Source organism: Tachyglossus aculeatus (assembly GCF_015852505.1).
Source record: "Tachyglossus aculeatus isolate mTacAcu1 chromosome 12 unlocalized genomic scaffold, mTacAcu1.pri SUPER_6_unloc_1, whole genome shotgun sequence".
In the NCBI taxonomy this organism is placed as follows: domain Eukaryota; kingdom Metazoa; phylum Chordata; class Mammalia; order Monotremata; family Tachyglossidae; genus Tachyglossus; species Tachyglossus aculeatus.
Genome location: NW_024044828.1, coordinates 4,689,225 through 4,705,956, shown reverse-complemented (window position 1 = coordinate 4,705,956; position 16,732 = coordinate 4,689,225). Strand labels below are relative to the sequence as shown.

Here is a 16,732-nt window from a genome sequence, read left to right as displayed (position 1 = left end):
AACCCAGCATTTAGAACAGTGCCTAGTACATAGTAAGTGCTTAACAAATACCACTAGAAAAAAATCTGACTACTTTTTTAGGCCATTTTTCCCTTGAAGCTCTGTGGTGTATAACTAACTTGGAAATTCAGATGCACAAGTTCCACTAATAAGGCCATCCCTGGCACTCTGCTTACCCTCCTGCAGCTCCCATGACTGCCCGCCCCCCCATCTCTCTCCCCCTTCCTATCTCTCTCTCTCTCTCTCTCTCTCTTTCTGTCTCCCTCCTTCTCTTTCGCTCCCTCTCTCTCCCTTCCTCCCTCCCTTTATCTCTCTCTTTCTATCCCCCGGCCCCAACCCAAATGGACACAGAGCATATTGCAAAGCAACCTCATCTGTAAAATGGGGATTAAATACTCTTCCCTCCAACTCACACTGTGAGCCCCATGCAGGACAGGGACTGTGTCCAACCTGATTAGCTTGCATCAACGCCAGTGCTTTGTGCCGGGCTTGGCACATACGATTAATTACCACTATAAAAGAAAATGTGCTAAATCACATCACCGGTATCATCACCATGGATTCTCTGCAGAGTAGGATCAGAGGAAGTGAACTGAGCAGTGCCATTCGTGGTGTAATGAGTGTCTCATCTGTTACCTGAAGGATAGAAAATCTCGTTCTTTCTCTGGCCTCTGCCTTAGAACGCCTTATGACGTCAAGTGATTAAAATCCAAGAGGGCCCAGATACCCAGGTGCAAATTCTCTAGCAAGTCAATTGCACCAGCATCTTGGTGAGATCAATTTCCTTTTAAATTGTACCCTAAGTGCCTAGGGAAAGCCAGCCAGAAGAATAGAAATAATAATGATGATGAAAACAGTAGGGAAATTTTGCACTTTTCCAGACTTCTTCGGCTATGGATTTGAAAATGCTGCCAATGTTCTCTTCCCCAGGCTCTCCTAGATTTCTTGGCAAGGACCCCTGTTTAAATTATGGGGCCGAAAACATGGGCTCTATGAAACCCTTGATGAGCAACGTCCCAACGAGACTACCAGTATTAAATCTGAAAAATTAAGCTAGGAAAACACCCTGTCAGATGTATTCTTTTGGCTATGAAGATGATCTTTAGGCATATTCTGTATTTTGGGAGTGGGGCGAGGAGTTATGTCCATAGCATACTGTTGGGATGCCAGTCAATCAATCACTAGTATTTACTGAGTGCTTAATAGAATGTTTCATATGGAAACTCCTTACCACAAACTTTAAAGCAGTCATTTTGCCGCCTCCTACCTCACCTCGCTGCTCTCCTACTGCAACCCAGCCTACACATTTTGCTCCTTTAATGCCAACCTTCGAATGAATGGTGATTATTGAGCACTTATCCTGTGCAGAGTACTAAACTAAGTCCTTGGAAGTGTGCAAAACAGTAAGAGTTGATTGGCACGATCCCTGACCTCAAGAAGCTTCCAGTTTGTCCTCTTTGGTCAGCTGGGCCCAGTCAGCAGGAGGAACAGTTAGTTGCAGTGTGACCATCATTCCTCACAATAAGGCGATCATGTCTTAGTTGCCTTACCCATGGAAGGCTGAGAAAGACACGAAATGAATAAAACATGTGGTGGTGGTGCCTCTAGGTCTCCTGGAAACAAATTGCCAAACTAGTGATGGAGTTGTCCATATTTGCAAACAAGCAGCCCAGAGGGAGAGGGCTTGTCTACTCCCACCAACAGATTCTGCAGACCGAGCTCAGCAAAGCAGGACTGTGGATGCCAAATGAAGCATCGAAGTAGTGTGGCCTAATGGATAGAGCACAGGCCTGAGAGTCAGAGGACCAGAGTTCTAATACCGTCTTGTCTTCTGTGTGACCTTTGGCGAGTCACTTCACTTCTCTGGGCTTCAGGTTACTCATCTGTAAAAATGGGAGTTAAAACTGTGAGCCCCATGTGGGATATGGACTGTGTCCGACCTAATTAACTTGTATCTACCATAGTTCCCTCTCTTTTCCAAAGTCCAGCCCACTTGCTACACTTTGGAAGACAAGCGAGAAAAGACACTGCAAACTCACTGTTGGGGAAAGAATCCTGCAGATTGGAGACACTTGCTAGATATAGCTTTGCTTCCGTAGTCTATCCTTGGCCAGTGTAGACACTTCTGCAGGATAATAAATGGTCTAACTAATTGTAGGTCTTTCATACTTGCTAAATCGTTGCCCACCTTGGATCAGTTTCATTAAGAACTGGCTTTTTGCCGATTTCCAGTCGCTTGAGCAAATTACATGGAGGAAGAGCTGCTGTTTATTGAATTTTGATAAGCAATCGTGCATCACTTGTAAATCAGGAAAAGGAAAGAGTGTTGAACTCACTCTAATGGAAATTAGCCCAGGACCCTAGTCAATCAGTAGGATTCATGGAGCACCTACTATGTGAACAAAAGAGTACATTAGAATGAGTTGATCTTGGTCTTTCAAGGAGCTTAAAGTCTAGCCAGAGAGACAGTCACTAAAATCAATTAAAAATTGGAGGAAGAAGGAAAATGGCATATTGTTAGGAGTGGCTGATGTAAGAATTAGGATATGGACATATCTTTGCGGGGGGAAGGAGTGGATGGAGCAGTATCAACAATAGATATAAGCATGAGATCAGTAATTACTCAATAGGGCACTTAAACTATGTTCATAGCATAATGAGAGACTGAGAGTACCTAATAATAATAATAATAACAATAATAATAATTGTGGTATTTGTTAAGCACTTACAATGTGCCAGAGGCTATATGAAGTCCTGGGGTGGATACAAGTTAACCAGATTGTGTGCAGTCTCTGTTCCACATGGGGTTTATAGTCTTCATCCCCATTTTTACAGAGGAGGTATTGAGGCCCAGAGAAATTAAATGATTGGCCCTAGGCTGCACATCAGACAGGTGTCAGAGCCAGGATTAGAACCCAGGTTCTTCTGACTCCGTGGCCTGTGCCCTTTTCATGTGGCCATGCTACTTCTGGATTTATAATGGTGTGTCCAGCATTCCCTATAGGTTAAACTCTGGATGCCTTCATTGAAGCCAGCCCAGCCAGGCCTACTTGGAAAGGAAAGGGTCAAACTCCTGCCCTGTGTTTTTTTAATGGCATTTGTTAAGCACTTACTAAGTATCAGACACTGTTCTAAGCACTGGGGTAGACACAAGTTAATCAGACTGGACACAGTCCATGTCCCACATGAGACTCAGTCTTAATCCCCATTTTACAGATGAAGGAACAGAAGCACCGAGACGTGAAGTGACTTGCCCAATGTGACAGGAGACAAGTGGCATAGCTGGGATTAGGACCCAGATTCTTCTGACTCCCAAGCCTATGCTCTATCCACTAGGCCATCCTGCTTCTCAAGTGGTTGTGTTTCTTAATTTGGCCACCCAGTCCCTAATACCCCTGGAGATGCCCCCCTCTACTTAAAATGGGACAGAGCCCCCATAGCAAGACATCCTCCAGGCAATGGCTTCCTTCTCTCATCGCCCCAACCTTCAAATCTTTTCTTCCCAACATCAACATCACCTGCATTTATTCAGCACCTACTGTGTGCTGAGCTCTATCTCTTCTTCCAACATAGCCACTAGTTTATAAACTAGTAGAGTTGAGGCGGTTCAAACAGAGGCTTCTCTGCAGTCAAAGCCTTCCACCTTTGGTCTTTTGTCAATTTTCCTTTGTGCCCATTGCGAAAAGTTCTTTTTTTAAATGGTATTTGTTCAATTAACTAATTAATCATATTTATTTAACTCTTACTGTGTCCAGAGCACTGTATTAAGCACTTGGGAGAAGACAACACAACAATATAACAGACACATTCCCTAACCACAATGAACTTACAGTCTAGAGGGAGCACTTACCATATGGCAGGCACTGTGCTAAGCATTGGGGTAGATACAAGCCAATCAGGTTGGACATAGTCCACGTCCCACCTGAGGTTTGCAGTCTTCATCCCTATTTTACATATGAGGTAACTGAGGCACAGAGAATTGAAGTGACTTGACCAAGGTCACCCAGCAGACAAGTGGTGGAGGAGGAATTAGAACCCAGGTCTTTCTGAGTCCCAGGCCCAGGCGCCATCCATTAAGCCACACTGCTTTTCAATGTCTTTGTCAAGGCTCCTAAGAGCAGAAAACAAGGATAATCCAAGAGTCTTTGTGTTTCCGTTTAGAGGTTTTCTGAAGCTCCTTTAATATGAAGCTAATTTTCACCACCTCAAAGCCCCAGGAGAGGCAGGCACACCAACCCGCTGCTTCCTGCTGAATGGAAGTAGTTGCTTCTGTGGGGCTATGTATCTTAGGATGGTTTCAGTAAGATATTTGCCTTTTTGGTTAGTGTATTTGTTACATTATTGTATTCATTTGAGATGCTTGATGAATAAGACTGAATTCTTATGCAGTATCCACCTTGAATATTTTTCCTTTCTCTGGATAGTATTTTTAGTAGCTACCCTTTCTCCTCTGGGGTCTTCCCAATCCGTTTTTTTGGAATTAGGATTTCTCTGCCAGCTTTACTCTTGGTTCCATGTTTCCTAGAGGACAGATATTAAAAGTCTAATTCAATTTGATGATTTATGTTTGTCTCTCTTGTGAGATTTTGTACTTAGTCCCTCTCCATTTTATTACTTTTGTTTTACTCTTCTGACTCTAAGTAGATTTTCCTTATAACTTTATCTTTGGCATTATGGTTGGACAATATGACAGAGGATTAATCTTTTCATCTGTACGTGAACTGCACACACAGACATAGAAAAAATAACATCAAACGATGGTTGTGCAAACCAAGAATCTTGATTTAGAGAAAGGTCCACTCCAGGCAGATCTATAAAACGTGTACATAAAATTTTAAGTTGCCAGACATCCAAAGCCTTGCCTTGCTATCTTTCTAAAATGCAGGCAGAAGCCAGGGAATGAAATGCAAAGAAAAGATCTGGACTTACCCCGCAGAAGGAAGGTTTTTACTGAAGTGAAGAAAACTGGTGTCTCCCGAGGGTTTGTAGTGTGTTGTGGGGATAAATAGCGTTTTAGAGTGGGTTATTAACCATCAGGTTTCCGTATTCCCTGCAAGAACAGGGAAGAGAAGACCAAAGTTGTTGCTGCCCTAGTGAAATTGCTTTAGGATGCAGGAGGAGCAGAGATAAATTGGCTCAGTGGAAATTTTGCCCTGAGGGTCTGAGAGATAAGCAGTGGGGTTCAAAGATGCAAGACACTCCAGTATCTGTAGTCACCGTTTATATAGACCTTGTCTTAGTGGATAGCATGAGATGCAACATTAAAAAAAGCAATTGAGTACATACATGAAATGTCAAATCAAAATGTGAGTGCCCTTACTCTGAGTTTTCCTTAATGGTGGGGTTTATCAAGAATTTAAACCTCACCTTATAGGAGAACTGACTATTTAAAATTCATTGTTTTACTTTAAGCAGTTGCACAATGATTCCCTATGAGGTACTACTGACCTCATAGTGTCAGAGATAAGATCTGGCAATGAAGAACACCATGAAACAAGCTTTATAAAGATTTTTCCACGTTTCTTGAATTTCCCCCTGGGTGACAAAAGCCAGAAACTATTTCAATTGTTTTTCAAACATCTTCTTCCTAAACCCTCATTTACCTCTAAAATGCCTCATTGACCCCTATACCATTCTTTGATAATTCATGGTTTTGCAGAAATGCAACTATCATAATGTAAAAGAAATGGCTGTATGTGAAATCTGAAATCAAGGTTTTCTACCAACTGCTGTATGAGAAAAGGCCATTGGACCTACCCAGGAAAAAAAAAATATTCTTACCCACAGTCGTTCGGTCCTACTGAATTTTGTGGCTTCTGTGAGAACCCGCAGTTTTACAGTAGTGAAAAAATAAACCGGAGCTCATACTGACCTTTATTACTTGCCAGAGAGACAGAGATCAGTGGGTGTGTTTCCAGCAAGCCAGGTCAATAATGATTTATGACCTAATTATATATAGAAATTATTATTTGACATTCAGAAGAATTTCTATCCACCATCTTCTTCTGTCTCATGAAAACTTTTTTTTCCTTCTTCTCCCATATCACATGTTAGAAAACCATAAAGGAACTTTATAAGGTCCTTTGTGGGGGATATTTGGGATGCTGTTCTGTTCCATAAATCTGTCTCTTTCTCCTTGGTTGCTTTTTCTATCCTTCAATGAGAACCAACCAAGGCAGATACCTACTAACCCTATCCTATTCCATGGTGGGTAGGGACTGTCTCTGTTGCCAAATTTTACTTTCTAAGCACTTAGTACAGTGCTCTGCACATAGTAAGTGCTCAATAAATACAATTGAATGAATGGAATGGAACCCTTCTCCTGTGTAGTCAGACCGGGGGAGTAAACTTAGGGCCACCTCAGTTTTGGAATTGCTGCAGACACTCTCATAGCTGGAGCCTCATTAGCTCCGATAATAGGTCCGGAGGGATCTTGTATCACCATTATCATATAAGTATTAAGCACTTACTATGTGCCAGGCATTGAACTAAGCCCTGGGGTGGATACAGTCATATTGGGCACAGTCCCTGTCTTTCATGGGACTCACAGTCTTAATCCCATTTTACAGATGATATAACTGAGGCACAGAGAAGTGACTTGCCCAAGATCGCACAGCAGATAAATGGTAGAGCCGGGTTTAAAACCCTGGTCCTTCTGACTCTCAGGCCTGTGCTTTATCCACTAGGCCACAATAATAATGATAATAATTACTGTGATGATTTCTGTTAAGACTTCCTGTGGTGCCAAACATTGTACTGTACAGGAAAATCAAGTTGGACCCAGTCCCTGTCCTTCATAGGACCTGGATCACACAGCAGGCAAGTAGCAAAGCCAAGATTAGAACCCAGGTCCTCTGACTCCCAGGACTATGCTCTTCCCTCTAGGCAACACAACTTCCCATCAATAGATCAAATGGAAGAGTCTTAGTGGTTCTGGAAGCCAAAGCATTACTAGTCGGATTAAATGACAACGACAATGGGAAGCATCATGGTCTAGTGGTAGAGCAAGAAAGAGCCTGGGAGTCAGAAGGACCTGGATTCGAATCCCAGCTCCACCACTTGTGTGATCTTGGGCAAGTCACTCCACTTCTTGGGTCTCAGTTTCCTCACCTGCAAAATCGGGATTAAGACTCTAAACCCCATGTGGGTCATGGACTTTGTCCAGCCTGATTATCTTATATCTACCCAGTGCTTAGTACAGTGCCTGGCATAGTAAACACTGAACAAATACCATATAAAAAACAAACAAAAAACCTCTCTACCCAAACCCTTCCCTCCTGTCCTTGTTCTGGCAACTGGATCCTCCAGCAGATGAACTGCTAAAAAAGCAGGAAATGATGGTTTTTCCCCCCAAGAAAAGGTGTCTGGTCAAATTAGTAATGTCCGTTAAAGTGAGTGCACCAGAACTTCAGCTGGCTCACCAGGTCTAAATCAACAGAATTTGCTCGAGAGGAACCAGGAATAAAAAAAAAAAATCCATAGCATTGAAATTAAAATGTTTAGCGTAGGAATGAACAAGGAGGTGACGTTTGAATAGCCACAAAGATATGTAGGGCAAAACTGGGTTTCAGTTTAGCATGTGCTACCTGCTGACAAATCACGCTGAAGTCAGGTTTGAGTGTATCTGAGATCAGTGATCCTAGACAGATGACTAGAAGCTGACAGTAAAAGGAAGATAGAATGAACCTGTATCACAGAGAATTCGGCACCCTGAGTTAATTGGCAGTCTGCTGTGATTTTTTTTTTTTTACATTCACTTTCAGAAAAATCTTAACCCAGGTCCCAGAAACCCTAAGCACTTAAATAATAGAAATACCTTAGTGCTGTATCTCACTTTTTGTTTTTCTAAGGTACTACACCATCCCTGGGTGAAAGGAATAGGCAGCAATTACCACCACCATTTTTTACAATGAGGGTACTGAGGCACAGTTCAGGGAAATACCTGAGGCCACCCAGCAGGCTAATGTCAGGACCTGGGTTTTAATCCTGGTTCCACCATATGTTTGCTGTGTGACCTTGTGCAAGTCACTTCACTTCTCTTTACCGCAGTTCCCTCAACTGTAAAATGGAGATTGATTGTGAGCCCCATATGGGACATGGACTGTGTCCAACCTGATTAACTTGTATCTACCCCAGTGCTTAGTAAAGTACCTGTCACATAGTATGCGCTTAATAGATACCATTAAAAAAAATTGTTGCTTGTTTTGACATTGTGCATGACTGCACTGTTACTCCAAGAGTACTACTCCCTGGAATTGTGTACACAAAGAGAGAGACTTGCTATAGCACAATGTGGAATGTGATTCCAAGCTTCCATTGAGTATACAGTGCTCTGCACACAGTAAGTGCTTAATAAATATGATTGAATTTAGAGTGCCCACAGAATTATGCAGTTGGCATAGCCTCCTGCTTCCTAAAAACTAAGCTGTTTGGGTGGGATGGAAGGACAGGAGGGGAGATGGAGAGAGGGATAAAAGATGGAGGGTAGTGCATATGTATACTTAGGCAGAACAATTCTTTGAACCTGAAGAAGAGGCTATTGATGACGAGATATTCAAGATGATGGGGACTGAAAGACTGGTGTGTGACTGATAATCCACCGCACAGTTTAAGTGTCTCAAGATTGGCCTTTGGCACACTGCTGAATTTTCCAATTGCAGCATCTGTCACTGTTTTCAAATCTTCCTCTTGATGCCCCAGTTTCTCCCAAATCTCCCCAGTAATTACACCCCTCCCTGGGCCGTTCTGTCTGCTCCTGGTGTCCTCCAAAGTTCAGTCCTTTAGTACATTGTTTGAGGCTGTGCTTCCCTTGCCTCTTAACTAGTAGAAAAAGTAGTAGTCATGGTAGTGTTAAGTAAGCCCTTATTGTGTGCAGAGAGAATACACAGGTGGAAATTAGATGAGAAGCAGCGTGGCTTAGTGGATAGAGCATGGGCCTAGGTGTCAGAGGACCTGGGTTCTAATCTTGGCTTTGCTACTTGCCTGCTGTCTCATGTCCCATGTCCCACATACAGTACAGTACAATGCTTGGCACCATAGGAAGTCTTAGCAAATATCATAGTAATAATAATAATGATATTATTACTAGTCCCGGGCACGGCCATGGCAGCGGCAGTGGTGCCTCTCCGTGCCCCTCCAGGAGAATCCACCTCCCCACTGCCAAAGGGGCTCAGCTCCAAAGCAGAGTCTCACCTTCCTCTCCTCCAGCCCCACCTGGTCGGAAGGTTGGATGACTTCCTAATTTAAAGTATGCGGGCAGCAGAGCAAGAGCACCATAAGCCACTCCTCTGCAGGATCAGCTTGAAAATTTTCTCCTGATTAACGATCCACAGAGCAAAAAATGGCAATCCGTCATCAAACCAGAACTCTGCCGAATGCTGGGAGTCCACAGGGCAGTACTGCCTTTTAGATTTAACAGGAAGGAAGATACACTCCTAGACCTGGAGGGACACACTTTCAGCAGGAGAAAAGAGCAGGCCGTTATTCAAGGGAGGCTGAAAACCAATTACAAAGACTTTGATGGGCCTAACCCCCAAAATATAATTTTATGCAAATACATGAAAGATCACCAGATACTGCACGTTCAGAAATGAGCTTTAAAAAATAATGCTCACCAAAACGAGGTCTTATAATTAAGCAAACTGGCCGTTACATTAAACTAATTTTAATACTAAGTTTTTCCCTGGTGAACACAGCATACTCTTATTCATGCGTGGGTTGCACATTCTAAAGATAAGATTGATACTGTCAAATTGCTGGACTTGCCAAAAAACTCTGAAGGGATTAGTTTTAGAAAAACTCTAATTTTGGTTTTTAATTAAGTCCTTATGTGCTGTGATAACTTGATGCTATTTATTGTTTTCTGTGTTAAGAGCACTCAACTGAGCACTTGGGAAAACACAGTACAACAGAGTAGGTGGACATGATTCCCTGCCTATCAGTTTCCAGTTTTGAGCCCTAGCCTAAGTCCTGAGGTAGAGACAAGACAATTAGATAGAACACAGTTCCTATCAAATGTGGGGCTCACAATCTAAGAGGTGGGGAGAACAGGAATAATTGATTTTTTTTTTAATGGTAATTGTTAAATGCTTAACTATGTGCCAAGCCTTCTACTAAGTGCTGGGGTAGATACAAGGTAATCGGATTCATTCATTAATTCAAATTGGATTGAAGCTCTAGACTGTAAACTTGTGGTGGGCAGGGAATGGCTCTACTTACTCTATTACAGTGTAGTCTCCCAAATGCGTAGTACAGTGCTCTGCACACAGTAGGAGCTCAATAAATATGACTGAGTGATTGAGTCCCCATCCCACGTAAGGCTCACAGTCTTAATCCTCATTTTACAGATGAGGAAACTGAGGCACAGAGAAGCGAAGTGACTTGCCCAGGGTCACAGAGTAGACAAAGTGGCAGAGCTGGGGTTAGAAGCCGGGACCTTCCGACTCCCAGGCCTCTGCTCTATGCACACTGGCCACACTGTTTCTCTAACTCTGTGGGGCTACAGGAGATGGAAGAGCTGGGTCTGGGATGTGCCCGGGCCCCTGGATGGTGTCCGATTCTGTCATATGACTGGCAGATAGCCATCATAGGGCAGGTGACACCGTTTTAGGTCATAGTTCAACCCCTTCTCCTCCGTACTGGTAGAACTGATAGGATGAATAGACAAATTTGTAAGCAAACCAAGCACCTCTTAAGCAAAGTGCACCCTCTGTCACAGACCAAGAGATCTGCCACTGAGTCTTTGGTCTGTCGCCCAACTTTGCAGAAAGATTTAACCTCTCTGTGCCTCAGTTTCCTGGACTGGGAAGCTCCTTCTCCACTCAAGAATACCAGGGGAGGGGGCAGTGCATTGTTCTTTGAACTTCTGGGGAGATCTCAGACAGAGTAGATGACGACAACGCATCACAATTCATCCCAGTGCATCTAAATTACTCGGCGTCAAGGAAACGGGCAGTGATAGTCTCCAAAGTTTACCTGCTGTTTTCTTTCTTACAGGTTTTTTTTCTCCTTGGAAAACTTCAAAGCCTGTAAGTTCCCTTTAAAACTATTTACAATTCTTAAACTAAAAAATATGTACAACAATTTTCGTTTTTTAACTATGATCATTTGCACTTCAGGGCCCATTTCTATAAATGTTTCTCTCATCCCTCAGGTAACATTGCATCAGCACATTTTCTACTGTAGCTTTCTGAAGCAAAGTACCCTTGGCTCAAGGAGTTTATCCACCATGAAAAACATTCTAGTCTCTTATCTGACTTTGCCCTCTGCCCCTTTTTCAGGGGCAGAACCCAGCTAATTGCCACCACAGCCCCAAGTACAAGATCCCCCCAGGGGGCTCTCCCAATCAGGTTTTAGTGTTGGTCACTAAGACTCTGGTCAGTGTAGGGCATCTCTGCGGACGACCTTGAGTCCATAGTCTGACAGAAATTGGGCCAGGCCTCCAAGAAACTGGGCTGGAGAAGCTTGGGAGGTGATGGAGCAAGGAAATTTCCCACCCCTGACCTGAGGGGTTACAAGGCATGAGCTGCTGGCCAGGGCCTCAAGGCCCAGGGAGCCCCTCTGCTCATCTCCTCCTCCTTTTCCCCTTCCCCCACAGGGCCATGGGGTCAAGAGAGACTGGGCCTGCTCCAGGTGAGCAGTGGCAACAGGGCAAGCACTCCTTCCTCGATCGGCTGGGCTGAGTTGCTGGGAGCTGGCCAGCTGGTCCTAAATGGCTCATGAGTTGGCACCAAGTGGCCGCCCCAGAGTTACTGCCACTGTACAACCCCCTTTCTGGGCACAAGAAACCCCACATCCATTGCCAAACAGCTCTCGCTCTCGCTCTCTCTCTCTCTCTCTCTTTCTCTCTCACATTCATCCTGCTACATCCTCAGACATACCCACCTTCACTTATATGGTCTGATGAACATATGTACAAATGCATCCCAACAAACCCAGGCAAACACCCCAACACATATACACATACACTCCCACATGTTCACACTCACATCTCCCCATGCTTACACACCCTCTGACACACATATGAAGTTCCAAACACTTACACACACACACACACACACACACACACACACACACACCTTCTTGAAACACCCTTCCAAACATCAACACAAGGAAGAGCACTCGCCGACACAACCCCACCAAACAGAATCACACAGTGGACACATGGAATGTATACCCAGACATAAGCAGAAATAAAACAAATGGGTACACATAGACTTTTGTGGATGTAAAGAAATGAGAAAAGTGGCAGGCATAATTATATGCCTGCATAGTCACACATGGACATGACTTGAACATGTATGGGAATGTACACACGAGGGGGCTCAAAGACTGACAAGTTTATCTAGTCAAAGGGAAATATACATACACACAAGGAAACACTTACATGACACCAACACATTCAAGTGAGCCCTCTGACCAAAAGCCACATACACACCCATGATATCCCCACTGGACAGGTAGATCCAATCACACAAATTCAAAGAGTACCCCCCACCCACTGGAAACAAACCCAGAGAGGGGCTTTTTGAAAGAGCTACGTACAAACCCAAGGACACTCACACGGGCTGAGAGAGAGAGAGATGAGTGACAGAGACAGAGTCCAAGTGCAGAGATTGGGAGGGATAGGAGTGTTCCAGGTTCTCCTAAAAGCTGAACAGATCGTCAACAGTGCTGCTTCACTCCCCGGGCTCACCACTGCTGGCTGCATCATTCAGTTAGGGAGGGTGGGAGGTCCAGTGGCTCTGGACAGGTCATCAGGATGAGGGCTGTTTGAGAAGCAGCATGGCTCAGTGGAAAGAGCCCGGGCTTTGGAGTCAGAGGTCATGGGTTCAAATCCCAGCTCCGCCACTTGTCAGCTGTGTGACTTTGGGCAAGTCACTTAACTTCTCTGTGCCTCAGCTACCTCATCTGGAAAATGGGGATTAAATCTGTGAGCCCCACGTGGGACAATTTGATTACCTTGTATCTACCCCAGCACTTAGAACAGTGCTTTGCATATAGTAAACGCTTAATAAATGCCATTATTATTATTATTATTGGAGGGAGACAGGGTTGGGGGTTATAGGAAGTGAACTATTTGCTCTACCTCCAGGCAGAGATTGGTTGGGACCTTTTACTTCTAGGGTTCCCACCCCTGACCATATTTTGCCCCATTCAGTTGCCTCCCCCAAAATTGGCAACCCTAGGCAACTTCTCGCTTCACATCACCTTCCTTGGGGACCCCCACCACCTGTTTGCCTTCCCTATCCATTTCCCCCACACCAATGGCCAACCCTAGATTCCCCACACCCACCTGCAGGTCTACCTCTTTCTTGTTCTTCCTTCCTCCCTGTCTCCCCATTTTGTTCCTCCTCCACATTCTCTCCACCCCCTTTCCACTTTCAGGCTCCTCCCTAGGTTTCTCTTCCACAGAGACTGAGAAACTCAGTAAGTGGTTTGGCAAATATTTTCAGGGCCACAAGAAATGACCCCAAATTGCAGGGTATTGCCCTGAAGTCCAAATTGGGAATTCCAAAATGGAGGACTTCTCAAGAGGGTCAGCTCTTCATTTGGCTCAGAAACTTTTGACTTCCCTTGGCCACTTAACTCAAAGTAACCATACCCAAGAATTTATGCACCATCTTCTCAAATTGAGCAGGGTCCAGGATAAATCACTGCCCTGTATTCCTCATCTTAACATTACATTTATGCTGTCTCGTGATTCCAGTAAAGACACCCCATTTATCTAGATGATGCTTTTGGGCATAATGACCTGCCTTTGCTGCTATTATCATAATTGCATCTGTGCTTGTTACTTCCAAAGCAAGTTGTGCAGAATCACATTGACAGTGAATCCTTAACTAGTGAGCCCTCTCCTCTCCCTCCACCAGAACCCTTTAAGCATCAAGGGCTCTAGGGTTGGGTTGCCCCAGGTCACGTGACCTCCACCCCCTCATCGAGTTCTACTGAAATCACTTCACATCAGTGTCCTAGGTGTTGAAAGGTTCATCTTCTGCCTTTATATCCAAACCTTCATTCTACAAATGTGTTTTCAATAACTTTCTGGGGTGGAATGACTTTATGCCCAGCAGACCTTTAAAATCATCCGGCAGAGAGACTCAAAATGGTGATGGAAACCACAGTAAGCAGGTGGGAAAGCTTTACGCAGCCAATATGCCACAAGAGCAATCAGACTTTCCCCAAAGAGGGCCCCGAGCAGTGTTTGTTTTGTAGTTCTTGAATTGTTTCTAGAAGCACTAATATTTCACTTGAAGCCTGCTCGCTCCACTCCACCCTGTGTGAAGCATAAGACGGGGCAGGTTGACACAGAATCCTCTTTTAAGGAAGTGCAGAAAGAAATAGATATTTGCTAAAAAGTAATTATGACCAATGGAATATTGAGGCGAGTCGGCCTTTATTCCATTTGCTCCCTGCAAAAAAATCTGTCAGTATTCAACCATTTCCATTTGGTAAACTCCACCAAAGCAGTGCATAAAGACAAGTCAAATAAAGCAAAGGGGAGTTTCTTTTTAAATGATTCTGCCCACCAATGAAAGTGGTTTAGCAGATTTGCACTTTGCTATTAACTTGAATTCTTTGACTGTCATTGAATTTCACCTTCCTTCCCCCTTGAACAGTCTGTCCCACCTTACTCCAAATGAGGAACTGGCTTCTTATTGGCCCAAGCTGAGAGGGTGCTCTCAGGGTGATGACCAAGTGTTCTGGTCCCTGCTTCAGCTGCAGGGGCTTGCAGAGAGGGAAGACCCAGCCCCAGCATTTCCCATTCTTGTCATGAAGGATGATGTCTAGCCCCTTGGGAACAGAGCCTGACTCCATGTCCCAGGAGGACTCATTCCCAGCTTGTTCCATGATCTATTCAATTTTATTCATGGCAAACTTGTGTTGCATCATATTGATGTGGTACCTTTCAACCCAGAGAGCCAGAGAGCTTGAACCAGATTTGGGGCATATTTCTCTGGGAAGAAGTGATAAAAGTTGAATTGTTTCTACAAATGTTGGAGGGGGAGTTAGGTTTCCCCAGCAGGGAAGCAGCCCACACTTAAAACGTTCTCTCATGTTCCTCTTTGCAGATAATGGAGCGATGGGAAAACCAAGGCAGTCCCCAGACCAGTCTGTCTGCCCCAGCCATCCCTCAGAACATCCCCTTTCCTCCCACCCTACACCGGAGTTCCTTTCCAGACTCCACAGAGGCCTTCGACCCCAGGAAACCCGACCCATACGAGCTGTACGAGAAATCAAGAGCAATTTATGAAAGTAGGCGTAAGTGAAAGCCCTTTCCAGACTGCGGGAAGCTGAGAGGGGTTGTGGAGGGGTGGTTGGCCCGGGAATGCACAAGACATGTTCCCTACCCACAAGAAGCATAGACGTATTCCCAAGCAGTGACATCCAGACGAACTACACACAGACACCCATGCTGAGGTGGGGCCAGGATAATATATTAATGTGAGAGTCAGCTGACGGGGTGGGTAATAAAGTTCAGCAAACTGGTAAGCCTTTGAGAAAGGCTTATTGGGGGAGGTGAAGTGGGATTTTTAGAAGGGCTTTGGGTGTGGGGAAGCTTGTGGTCTGGTTGATTTAAAAAGGAAGGAAGTTCCAGGCCCTGGGGACAACATGAGGAAGGGGACGGGGTCACGAGTGGTGTAAAGGATGGAGGTAGGCTTGACAGGAGTGGAGAGTGTGGGAGACGGAATAGTGAAATAGTAGTAACGGTTGTAGTAGGAGGAGGAGTAGAAGTAGTACTGTTTATTGAGTGCCAACAGGGTGCAGTACATTGCATTAAGTGCTTGGAAAGTACAAAACAAAAAAAGATGACACGGGACCTACCTTCTAACAGGAGAAATAGACATAAATGTCTTTACAAACGGAATAGTCCAAATGAGCAATAGACTCTGCAGTTGATTAAAAAATATATATATACTGAAGTGTTGAAGGGTATAAATAAGCAGCGTGACTCAGTGGAAAGAGCACGGGCTTTGGAGTCAGAGGTCATGGGTCCAAATCCCCACTCCGCCAATTGCCAGCTGTGTGACTTTGGGCAAGTCACTTAACTTCTCTGGGCCTTAGTTACCTCATCTGTAAAATGGGGATTAAGACTGTAAGCCCCCGTGGGACAACCTGATCACCTTGTAACCTCCCCAGCGCTTAGAACAGTGCTTTGCACATAGTAAGCGCTTAACAAATGCCATTATTATTACTTAACTATTAGTGATGGTGGAGCACTCTGTATGAATTCTGGGAGATGTTTAATAGGAAGAACCAGCAGGATTTGGCAATAGATCAAACATGAGAGTTGAAACTCAGGAAGAAGTTGAGGCTGAGACCAAAGTTGCCAACTTCTAGACGGCAAAGATGGTGGTCTTTAAAATGGATATGGGGAATTAGGGAGGAATGAGTTTGGGAAGGAAGATGAGTAGTTTTATTTTAGACATATTAGTTTGAGGTGTCGGTGGGCCACTAATGTGAAGATGTCCTAGAGGCAAAAAAAGGAAGGTGGTGGATTAGATGAGTAGGTGAAGCCATGAAAGTGGATAAATTCCTGAAGTAGAGAGAAAAAAAAAACAGGGACCCAACACAGAGCCTTAAGGGATACCCACAGGTAGAGCAAAAAAGGAAGAAGAGGAGTCCACTAAGAAAATAGAGAAGGAGTGGTTCAAGAGGTAGAAGGGACAACCAGGAGAATACCAAGTTGTCAAATCCAAGATCAGACAGCATTCTAGGGAGGAGGAGGTAG

The 16,732-nt window shown here is 44.3% G+C and overlaps 1 protein-coding gene across 4 annotated transcripts in view; it reads left to right on the top strand.

The window, feature by feature from the left end:
* MAGI2 (membrane associated guanylate kinase, WW and PDZ domain containing 2) overlaps positions 1-16,732 on the top strand; it is an 825,111-nt gene that overhangs the window by 697,899 nt on the left and 110,480 nt on the right. For 3 of the 4 annotated variants that reach the window (XM_038740977.1, XM_038740979.1, XM_038740980.1), the window contains 2 exons: positions 10,996-11,027; positions 15,072-15,261. In XM_038740977.1, the coding sequence (XP_038596905.1) occupies positions 10,996-11,027; positions 15,072-15,261 (222 nt within the window). The remainder of the gene's footprint in view (positions 1-10,995; positions 11,028-15,071; positions 15,262-16,732) is intronic. The other variant, XM_038740978.1, reaches the window with a different exon arrangement.